The sequence below is a fragment of the Cygnus olor genome, chromosome 1 (genome assembly GCF_009769625.2).
Source record: "Cygnus olor isolate bCygOlo1 chromosome 1, bCygOlo1.pri.v2, whole genome shotgun sequence".
Lineage (NCBI taxonomy): Eukaryota > Metazoa > Chordata > Aves > Anseriformes > Anatidae > Cygnus > Cygnus olor.
Genome location: NC_049169.1, coordinates 68811709 through 68824212, shown reverse-complemented (window position 1 = coordinate 68824212; position 12504 = coordinate 68811709). Strand labels below are relative to the sequence as shown.

The 12504-nt window shown below is 32.6% G+C and overlaps 1 protein-coding gene across 4 annotated transcripts in view; it reads left to right on the top strand.

The window, feature by feature from the left end:
• The window catches only part of PLCZ1 (phospholipase C zeta 1), a 51155-nt gene that overhangs the window by 9426 nt on the left and 29225 nt on the right, over positions 1-12504 (top strand). For all 4 annotated transcript variants that reach the window (XM_040564050.1, XM_040564027.1, XM_040564036.1 and 1 more), the window contains exons 4-6: positions 3324-3525; positions 5199-5343; positions 8357-8509. In XM_040564050.1, the coding sequence (XP_040419984.1) occupies positions 3324-3525; positions 5199-5343; positions 8357-8509 (500 nt within the window). The remainder of the gene's footprint in view (positions 1-3323; positions 3526-5198; positions 5344-8356; positions 8510-12504) is intronic.

The following is a 12504-nucleotide window of genomic DNA, read 5'->3' as shown; positions in this document are numbered from 1 at the left end:
ACATGATGCTCTTTTGCATATATGCTGCCAGATTTGTTAGATGCAAAGCCCCTTTCTTCCTGCTTACAGATAGGTCTTACTGATTTACAAAGTTGCTTGGAGTTTTGGTGGTTCCTCAGAAACATGAGTTTAATTGCATACTATTCAAAGACAGCAACTACCAACCCTGGAAAAAAGAGGTGTAAAAAATGTAATTCAAGGGCTGTGATAAGCTATACAAATAAATAAATAAATAATTATATACATATATTTAGTCCATTAATTACAGAAATAAAATGAAATTTGAAGCCAAAGAGCTTATATGTTGGCTAACAAAGTAACACAAATTTACCTTACAAAGTAATATTTTCACTTTTAGGAGATTGTAGTCATGATGGTATTTATGTAAACATAAGTTCTCTTCATGAGAAGACTTATCTTTTATTAATGACAAGACTAGCCAAAAATTATTAAAAATAATTAAGAAAATAACCAAAAACTTGGAAACTCGGTATTTTTCATTAATTTAAAAGATAACTGTACATATATGTATAAATTAGTAAATAAAAAATGGAAAAAAAAAAGAGTTGCACAACTTGCAGTTTCACAGAGAACAACATAGGGCTTGAAAAATAAATAGTAATTAAAATCAAATACTGTTAATGAAAAACTTTCTCTTCAAAGGAATTAAGTCTAGTATTCATGTAATTCACAGCAGATAAAACAAGCAGCTTGATCATATTCTATTTTGAGCAATATGTAAAAAACAACAACAAAAACAACCCCTCTCCCTCCATTTCTTAGAGACCCAGAAAGTAGAAACTTAATCCTATTGCTACGCCTGAAACAATATAACATGAACATGTGGATATGTCAAAACAGTCAAGATGCTAAATGAGATACAACTATCAATAGACATCAGGGTAATTCCGTAAATATGTCAGTTAAAAGAAAGATCAAGGAAATACTTGATCCACTACCTAAGTACAATCAGGTGGCTATTACTATTAATGAGACCACAGTAAGATTTCAGTCAAAAATATGGAAAGAGAAGAGTGGGACATGTTAAAATGACTTAGTCAGATCAGAGAAGACAAGTTGACAAGTCCTTGAGTTAGAAAATTGACCGTAACAAGCTATAAGAGCTTACCTTTGAAAACACATGGAGAATGGAAGATGGATTGGGAACGATCAAGTGTAATATCTGTTTTAGAGAAAATCCATGGAACTAGACAAATGAAACAAATGATGAATATATAATAACCTCTCACATGGTAAGGGATAGTAGGGATAGTTCATAAAGAAACTGTATCCAAATTCCTTCTATGAGAGAATAACAGCACTGGTGAATAGGCGAAAAATCATACTTTTTAACATTCTTACATTATAAAAAGCAAGTTGAGGAAGCTGGCGAAATATCTATATGGTATATAAAGAACTCATTAGAAAATGACTCTCAGAAGTTAGTCATCAAAGATTTGGCATCAAAATGAAAGGCTACATCAATCTGCAGTTTCACTGAGCATTGTGTTAGGATCCAGACTTCAATGTCATTGGTGAGTTTGATGATGGAATAGAAAGTCATCTTATTAAATTTAGATTGATGATCTTTACAAATGGATGATCTAAAAAAAAATAAATCCTACATTCTATTTCGGGCATCAGCATTAAGAAATCCTTCTTAATTCACCTATTGGAAAGAGGTGAAGGAGAACATGAAAAGTATCAGAATTTTAAGAAAGCCTAACTAAAATCAGAAAAATGGAGTGAATTGGATTTGTTTCTTCAGGAAAGGGGAAGTGTAATAGTCTTCTTTTATATAAGAGACTGAAAGAAACTGAAAGGAATGGTACAAAACAGAACAAACATATTAGACACTGAGGAATTTTCAGGGAAAATATCAAAAACTTTCTAACAGTAAGGTTACTTAGGTACTGAAATGGTTTCCTAGGAAGTCTGCGTACTCTTTGTCAATGATAGTCTTTAAGAACAGCTTAAACAGACTTCTGGTAGGAATAACATTTCAATCATTATCGAACATCTTGGGGTAGAGAGGACCTTAAAGATCATCTAGTTCCAACCCGCATATTTGTATGGTTAAGCACAATATATGTATGTAAATACATGTGACCTCTGGAGAGACTTCATCTTTATTTTCTACTACTGTTTAGCATTTTAAAACTTTGCAAAGATCAAAAACTGTGTAATTTAGAAACAATTATTTTCTTTGTGTTGCCATCATCGGAACAATTTTAGTAAATTCTTATTTAGATATAAAACTTTTAGTCAGAATGATACTGAAGATTGGTAATTACAACTGTAACCTGTAAATCATAACTCTTAATAGCTGTATTGAAATTTAATAGCTCAGATAGTCTGTTTGTTTGTTTGTTTAGCAAAAGTTTGCACAGATTGATCTCTTTAAATTATTAGCATAAAGTAATGTCTGATTAATTACTGCTTAAATATCACTATCCTACTATGGTGACAAAAATGAGGTTATTTTGCAGCCAGAACTGGACACAATCCCTGACTAATTCACACTAGGTTGTGTTTTGAAGGAAAGCTGACTTTTGAGATTATATCATTTGCAAAATTATTACATTTGAAGCATGACATTGGAGCAGCAGTTGGCAGTATAATGGATCTGTTTGTCATTAAATCAGTTAAAAGAAACAAAACAAATGGGATGACTATCATGCATATGAAGGCAATTAACACATTTTGTTGTAGATGCAGTAATATAATAAGCTTGATTTCCAATTCATTTTTGAGGGCATTTATTTTGTTAAGGTGCTATTTTTATTTCAAATACTTCTAATTAAAATATTATTTCATCATTATCTGTTTGGGATTTTCCACCATTGAAGATGTTTGGTACTAGGAATCATAGTTTCTGCAAGATTATTTTGACAGTCTCTGACTGACATTTTGGAGAACAATTTGCTTTTTTTTTTTTTTCCTACTGAGAAAAAAATCTATTTGTTCACTGACTGGCATGTTACTTTCCAAAACTAAACAACAACAAATATTTTCCTCTACATTTAATTAGAACTGTTGCAATCTTTTCTTCCGGATGTCCATAGAAGAACAAAAACGAGTACACATTTATTTCATCTGCTAATTTAGAACCACATCAGCTCCAGAATTGTACACATCTGATGTTTGTGTTCATGTTGTTTTTTATGAATTTTAAAGTAGCAGGAAAGTGTTATGCTGTATAACCTTTAACAAAGTTCAGAATTGGCTACTAAAAATTATGGAAAGTACACAGATACATATAACTATCAGTCTGGCAGGCTTCACACTCCCCCCCTTTTTTTTTTTTTTTTTTTTTTTTTCAGTGAGGAAAAGAAGGCAGTTGTCATTTGAAGGATTTATAAGGTACATGAGCTCAGAAGATTCTTCAATATTTAAAAAAGATCACCGGACTGTCTACCAAGATATGAACCACCCATTATGTGACTATTTTATTTCATCTTCTCACAACACCTACTTGATATCTGACCAACTGATAGGGCCCAGTGATTTATTTGGATATATCAGGTATTTAGATATTGTTTTTCAATATTGTAAACATTCTTAGGCTTTTTAAAAATTGATACTAACTCACATGTAATGCTGTTTGGCAGTAAAGGACAAAATCATCACAGACAAAAGTGGAAAATGAGAGAGTGGTATTTTATTTTGTGTGTACACTTTTCAGTATATTTGCCAGGCCATCTGTTCGTAGTCTGGAAACAATCTATTTTATCACTTACAGCACATAACATCTACCTCAAAGCAAATTAAATCTATAGTATTCAGCACAGTATATGATTAAACCAGTTTTTAATTTCAACATACCATGCAAAAATTAAAAGCTTCCTGAAATAAATGTAAAATTCCAGGGCCAACTCTATTCTGATCAATATAGAGAGCACACCATGGTGGAGTATGTCAAGGTTATCTGTGATTAGTGTTTGTTGCAATGAAGTCAGTTAAGAAAACAGAAACAAAAACAAAACAAACAAACAAACAAAAGGGTAGGTGGGGGGTGTTGTGTGGGCACTATAGTAGCCAGGAGGGTTTGAATGTGCAGCATATGACTCCAAAAGGAGAAGGAAACCAGAATGCCTTATGGCTAAGGTGCATTTAAACAAAACAAACAGGGAGGTAGAAAAAGGGTTATGTATTAAAGGCAAAACAAAGAGAGACGGAAAATATGAAGATCTGGAAGACAGGTGTCCAGCATTCCTATACTTTCCAAAGTACAAATTCCAACATTTGTACTACTTCAGTGAAGTGAAAGCCGTTGGAAACATTCGACTGAACTTTTGTCTTTTGGTTGCTGTCTAGAAATTCTCTGATGGCTTGCAACCATCAGAAACCTTAGTGAATCTGTTTCTAACAGTATTTAAAATGATATGAGGTAAATACTATATTGTTTAAAATAATTGCAAATCTGATATAAAAGCCATTCACTTCCTGTTTATCTACTTATTGGTATAAAGAAAGCATAAAATGATAAAATTAGAGCATATCCAGCTAGAAGCATATTTAAGATATTTTTAACGTATAAAGGGTAGCATGTAAAGGACAAGTTGGTAATAAGGTAAAACAGTCTACAAGAAATGTTTAAATTGGTAGCAAGCCAAATATTAGAAACCCAAGACATGTAAGGGGTGCCATTAACTTATTAAAAATGCAAACAGTAAATTTAAGATACTGAGGAAACTTTAGCTCTTCCTCTTGGAGACTAGGTGTGGGGAGAACAACTAAATTACATAACAACCAAGCACTACCTGACTTTGTTAGTGTGATGCTGATATGCTGGTATTTTTAAGTATAACGGCTCTCAAACCTTCAGAAAAATCATGGAATAATAATAAATACAAAGTTCTTTCAACTGTTTCTTATTCTATTTTAAGCAACCATTTACCAGCATTCCAAAGTCCTTCTTCAAAACTTTGACTCTCTTTTTTAATCCTTAGTGAAGGATATTCAGATAATGTATCTTCCTTCTTAATGCTCTAATAAATTATGTTATCTAACATCCCTAAGATAAACAGCAGAAAATATAGCTCTGTCTAATATTTTTATAATTTCATTGAATTTACATCTTGTGATGGTAGACTAGTATATTTGTAATTATTCAATGTGCTTGGAATATAGGGACATATATTAAAGTGTGGTATTTTCCTTTTGACCATAAAATTGTTTCTTTTGCTCTTTTGAAGTGCTCTCTTAAAAGGATGTCGTTGCCTGGAAATTGACTGCTGGGATGGCTCAAACAATGAACCTGTTGTGTATCATGGTCATACTTTAACGAGCAAAATTTCATTTTGTTCTGTGATTCGTGTGATAGACAAGTATGCATTTGCGGTATGTATCTATATGTTATGCTATGTATGCCTATGCTATGGTGGTTTTAATAAAGCCTGCTTTATTAAATGCTTGCTGTCTGATATTCTACAGGGTAAAAAAACAAAACAAAACAAAACAAAACCTGAGGCAGTGCTTGTGGAGTGGACATCACTGAATTAAATTAGGGGAAAACTGTGCAATCTGTATATAAATGGAAGATAAAAGTATTTTGCTGATGTTGATTTTAAATCAAGCTTGGTGCAAGGAATTCAGAAGATCTTAATCAGTTTGTTATGTAGAATTCTCACCTGAGATCATTTAAGCAAGGACTGAATATAAACTGTACAACTACCTCCAAATCAGTCTAATGTTTTGCTTTCCTTCCTTGTATCTTTTCATTTCTTTATTTCACTTACTCTTCTGTTGCTGTCACTCTGTCTTATATCCTATGTTTGAATTTATAAAACAGAGAAAAATGCTAAACTATAGCCGTGGTTGAGATTTAATGTGTTTACATTTACTCTTCTTTTATTTTGACTTCAAGGCCTGATAAAGGTCTTTTTGTAAGAAGACTCATTAGGTCAGTGCCCCTTCGGTCTGTCTCTGGCAAAGCAGCAAAAGCTTGAGATCTTTTCATACGGTCTCAATCTCTTATATAGGTTTTGAGCAAAACTTATGCTCAAATGAAGTTCTGAAACACAGTTAAGATAACTTGCATTCCGGTTACATTTACATTATATGTGTGAATGTATATACATATGGTCATACATTTATATGGATTTTTATACAAACATAAATATAGCATTTTCAGATTTAAACAACTATATTTTTGTTTGTTCTGATTTCTATATATATTTACTTATTTTTTGATTTTATAAGATAGTAAAAACAAAAAAATATGATTTTATTTCCCTGTTCTTCATGACACATCAGATTTAGTTTGCCTGTTTTTGCTATTACACAGTATATTATATATATAGGTGTAATGTAAAAGTTATTTAAGAGGCACAGGTTACAGAAAAAGATGATAAAATTACAACGATAGACAATAGTTCCTACCAACTTTCAGTCTAGCCTAAGGTGTGCTTCTGAAGGTGGTCAAGAGCAAATCCTCAGTGAAAAAGTGTAAAAAACAGTAACGTAAAATGATTCTTTCCTTATAAACTGACAGTTTAGATCCTACCCAAGCAAAGATTGAATAGATTATTATTTTTTTTTTTTTTGTAGCCACTAGTATTGCTGGCAACTTATGAAAATTATTTACACAGTCAAAATGGATGTCTCATTTGAGCTGTTCTTTAAAGTTTACTAGATTTCCCAAGTTTCATCTATCTTGCTTGAGTGTTGTGAGAATAAGGAGTAGTGTCCCAAGAAAAATTCATGACATTATAAAAAAATAATTGCATTGCTTGTTCACTGAAAACAGTGATTTCTTAACAAATTTAAAGGATACTTGAAATACTGTATTTCAGTTAATATCTTATAAATTAAACAAGAAACCTTTAATACTGTTTAATACTGTGACTTTCAATTTCATAATAAGAGTTTTACCTTTTAAAAATGAACAAATAGAAAATATTTTCCTTCTTTTCATACCAAAGCTGTGTATACAATGGAGGAATTTTATTTTATTTTATTTTATTTTATTTTATTTTATTTTATTTTATTTTATTTTATTTATTTTATTTATTTTATTTTATTTTTACACAAAGCAAGCACCCTACCCTGCAAAACAGAGAAACATTTTAAATCTATGTCCTGTACAGGAAACTAGTGGCTACAATTAATGTTTAGTTGAAAGCGATTTTTGCCTTGTGTTTCAGTTGTTTCTCACTGTCATTTAAAATATATACCATCTAAAAAAGGATCCATCACTAAAACAGGTCAGAGATAAATTTAGGGTACAAAAGTATGTCAAAGCTTGGTTCTTCCAATATGCATGTGAAAATTGCAGTCATTTTGATTTCTGTTTTCCTTGTTTCTTGTTTCCTCTTCATAAAATTACTTTTAACATTACATGGTCATTGTTTCTAAAAAATCATATAAGCAATATGATAATTCCTATTTGGGATGAAATTACATATTTAAGGGCAGTTGTGATATGCGTTTTAGGTGCAAAAGCTTCTTAGCAAAAACAGATATTAGGTCTGAAGAAATGAAGATTTCTGTAATTCTGAAAAGCACCAAAAGAGTCGTGTTTGTGAGATGAAGATTAATATCACTGATATTTTTAGACCTAGGAATGTTTTAAATCTCCTTTGAAATTAACCTAAACATTTTTTATGCTTTAGTCTGTTAGGTTTTAGCCCTATCCTCCTTTGTGAGTTTTTTTTTCTTTCTTTTTTTTTCTTTCCTTTTTTTTTTTTTTCTTCAGATGACAGTGTTATTTCTCTTTTTTCTTTGTAAATTCATTTGTTGAGAAAAGCTGTTCCAGGCACACAGCAACCAATGTATCATTCTTTGGAAGCTCTGTGTATCAGCTGAGTAATTAAGTCTGTGAGAAATGTTGCTTTCTGCTATCATCTTGTAGTCTGCTCTGTGTAATTGAATCAGCCTGATTTTTGCCTGATTTAACACTTATTTTCTCACTAATTTCTTCACATTCAATATTAGTCAGTGTGTGAAATGCCTCTGATAAGTTATTTTCTATTGATTATTGTAGAAATACAGTTCAATATACACTTCCCAAAGGTCAACATAAATACTGTGTGATTTCTTTAATGAAGTTTTGTGTACTTAACTGATCTTCGATTCTCTGTAGATCTGTCCTTTTTTTTCAACTCCCCCTAACTTCCTGAGGATGCATTTTTTTCTCTTCTCTGAACTTACAGTTACTGTTTCAACTGTGCTTTCTCTTTTCCATAAATATTGTGAGATTTTTATTTTGCTACTAACATGAAACAACTGACATATTTTGGAAACAAAGAAAAATACAAATTACTACAAAAGGGCTTTTTGTAAGATATTTTGGGGAATCAATAAGTCCTTTTTTATTTGTTAATCATAATAGATTTCAAATTATATTTTTCAGGCATCTGAGTATCCAGTTATACTGTCTTTAGAGAATCACTGCAGCCCTAAGCAACAGGAAGTTATGGCAGAACATTTAGAAAATATTCTAGGTGACAAACTTCTTACTTCAACAATTGGTGATTCAGTGGTGACTCAACTACCTTCTCCTGAGGTAATAACATCTTTTTTTTTTTTTTCTTTTTTTTTGTATTTGATGGAAAGCTTCCTGACCTCTGCCCACTCCTCCTTTTTTTTTAAACTCTTCTGAAATTGCTCATCTGAATGGACTTCAGATGGTAAAAAATAAATTAAAAAATGAACATCACAAAAATGTACCTTTTTTAAAATTTATTTATTTTTGGTAAGAGCAAACATACATCGTGCAGATAGATATGGAAGCCACTAATGTACTAATACATACTTTTTTTTTGCAAAGCCTTGCAATTCACATGAATCCAGTTTCTGGTGCTTTGGATACATTTAATTTTAACTTATATTCAAGTGCAGTTAACTAAAGTTTGTGGGTTACATTTTATTTTATATGGAAACATGGCAGCTGTAATGTGTCTTGTTGTGAACTATACTAATGCTGAATAAAACTGCATATCAAAAACTAGTGTTTTAAAGGTCTAAAAGAGAAGACAAAATGAAAATTTTAAAACAACACTGTGCTTTAAAACAAAAAACAAAAATCTTCACTATGTACGTATTGTTGTATCTGTTATCTGCTAATTTATTTTAGTTCCTTAGATTGAAAAAAAAAATCCTGAATTTTAAAGATATTACAGAAATGGAAATTTAAATCCACATTCTTTGTTGACAAATGTGGTGGAACCGTTTCATTGAGTTCTGTTACTGTAAAAACATTTTCTCTTTCTCTTTGTGTTTCACCCTAAGGCAGTAATTCTCAGCTGGTGGCTTGAGACCCCTGGGATATGAAGTCAGAAAAGGCAATTAGATGGGTGTTGAAAATTTAATTGCAAACTAAAACAAATAAATTCCCATTGTTCCAGTCTTTGCACATAATTTTCTTTCAAGGACATAAGATTTTTTTTAATGTTCTATAACACAAATAAATGCATACAAAATAATTATTTAGACTTGTCACTCTTATCAGAGATATATCAGATATATTTTCAGCAGTTTTTTACAGTAACTGAAAAGGAACAATGCAAATGTAAATGTTTTATTTCAAAATGGGGAAGAAACACTGTCTCAAGGAAAGACAGCACACACACAGATATATTTTGGTGAAGTATTTGTCAGGGAAAAAAACATTTTTGAAGTGGTGTGTCTGAAAGACTTGCTAAAATATTAGAATAGTGCTGTATTTCATAACAATGTTGGCTTAAATATATTTAGTTTATCTTAATAAATTTCTCATAAAGCAAATTTTTTTTTTTTGATTCTAGCAAACTTTTTTTATATCAGTGTCCAATCTCACTTTGCAAGCTGGTAATCATTACTATAAATTGGAAAAAAATATAAACTGTATTAATCAAGCAATCACAGAATCACAGAATTGTTAAGGTTGGAAGGGACCTCTGAAGACCATTTGGTCCAACCCACCTTGAGCAAGTTGCCCAGGACCATGTCCAGGCAGCTTTTGAAGATCTCCAAGCAGGGAGGCTCTACAACCTCTCTGGGCAGCCTGTGTCAGTGCTGTGGCACCTGCACAGCACCGAAGTGCTTCCTGATGTTTAGGTGGAACCTTCTATTTTCCAGTTTGCGCCCATTGACTCTTGTCCTGGCACTGGGCACCACTGAAAAGAACCTCCTTCCATCTTCTTTGTCTCCTTACTTTAGGTATTTATATAAAAAAAACAAGATCCCCTCTGAGCCTTCTCTTCTCCAGGCTGAACAGTTCCGACCCTCTCAGCCTCTCCTCATAGGAGAGGTGTTCCAGTTCTCTGATGATCTTGGTAGCCCTCCATTGGACTCTTTCCAGTATGTCTAGGTCTCTTGTACTGGGCCCAGAACTGGACACAGTACTTCAGGTGTGGCCTTACTAATGCTGAGTAGAGTGGAAGGATCACCTCTCTTGACCTACTGGTGATACTTTGCCTAATGCAGCACAGAATACCGTTAGTTTTCTCAGCAGCAAGGGCACATTGCTGACTCATGTTCAGTTGGTGTCTACCAGGACACCTAGCTCCGTTTTTTTCTAGAACTGCTTTCTAGCTGGGTGGCCTCCAGCATGTACTGGTGCCTGGGCTTTTTCCTCTCCAAGTGCAGGACTTTGCTCTTTGCACATATCATGTTTGCTTAAAAGCATCTCAAAGCATAGCTACATTCAGTCTAGTTGCTGTACAAGGACCATATGTCTTCTGTAGCTGAGAATCAGTGTACTGCATCTGAATCATGGAGTCACTGAATTGCATACCACAAATATTATTTCTATGGGATATGTCCCTTACAAAATGTTTATTGTTATATAGACAATGCATACTTCATTTATCCATAGCTTAAAGTTTTCATAAGTCAGCTCTGTAGAATGTGTCTGAAAATGCATTAATGGATTCCATGATTATTCCTCAGTTAAAGGTATGCTGTTTAGGTGAGATTCATTCTATTGAAACTTTAATGTTTTACAGTTATGTAAGATGTATTCCACAGTAAGAGTTACCTGAATAATACCAGTGTCCTCAGCTGATTTTCAGAAGTCTGAAATTAATAAACCATAATGTTGAGAATGAGCGAAGGTTAGGGCCATCTACATTTCACTTAGGTGCTCTGATCATGTGAGAAAAAATATTAGAATTTTATTCTCCAGTAGAAGACTGAATTTGTAAACTGAGTAGTAAACTTGACTTTTGGCTAGCATCTTTTTGAGAGAACACTTTTAGTCCATGTTCAAAACAAGTAGTTGAATCACATCTGTAAAACTAGGGACCTTGTGCACATTTAAGGCCTAGGTAAATTCGTTATCCTTTGAGTGAGACAGATTCTTGGTCTTAAGTCTGCTTTTCTTAAGCAGTACAAAAGAGATCTTATGGAACCAGAAACAACCAATTAAAAGTGCTCTTGGTGGGAGAAATTCTCAGTTAATATAGTAACGGTCTGTTTGTCTCCTATATCAATTACTGTTCCACTTTCATCTATTTCATCTGGCATACGATTCTGTAGGAACCCAGCTAGTAAAGCCAGGAAGTAAATTGGATCAGAATTGTTAACACAGGTAACAGAAGGCACTGGTCTTTAAGCATGACAGTCTTCCGATTTCTAATAAAAGTCTAATAAAATGTATTAAGTATTAGGATGATTAAAGTTCATTATAGTTGCTCAGATATGAGACTGATTCAACAGAATGATAAAAGTGTTCATTAGCATGGCTCAAGTACAACAAATACACTTGCTTAGAAACTGAATAAAATGTAATAGACCAAACAATTCACCTTGCAAAAAAATCACTAGAAATAATGCAGTCAAGAGAATTGGTGTTTCTGCCTAGTTGAGTACTTTTACTAGCAAATTCTTAATGCATATATATAATTATATGTATCCAGTGAGAAGGGAAAGCTTTGAAATCAGTTTCTTCTTTTGAAACTTTCCTGTGTAACTCATCTGTATTTAGATATTAACCTGTACCTTCCATTAAACATTGGAATAAAAAGGAAGAAATATAAAATACAGTAAAATGCAAAAAAAATATATAAATAAAATAAATTGAAAATAAAGGGTTATACACTCTAATTTAGCCTATTAACAGGTCACCTCTTGTCTTTACTATTCCTTTTATCAATGTGTTTGTAGAACCTATAGGATCCCTCAGAAATTTGACTCAGGACTAACTAATTCAGACCTGCTTCTCTTATCTCTCAGATTTCTTTTGCAAGGACCTTCAGTAACAGCTTCTATCCATCTCATGAGCCTGAAACATTAACTTTCTAGTGTGGAAATCCTCCTTATTTGTTAGCTACTGTTGTTCCTAGTTTTGATCGTCCAATCAAGGGGTTCATGCAGCTCATATAAGGCTTCCTATTTACATTCACATCTCAGTATTCTTCAAGATTCAAATCAAATGGTGCTTTTGTTAGAAGATAGCTAAGAGGTGCTCCTGATATATCCCTTTATCTCAGAGCTCAGACTTGACTGGTAGTTTTGGCTTAAAATATCTTGATTACTGGGACTTATAAGGCTGCCACAAAGACATCCATTCACAATTTT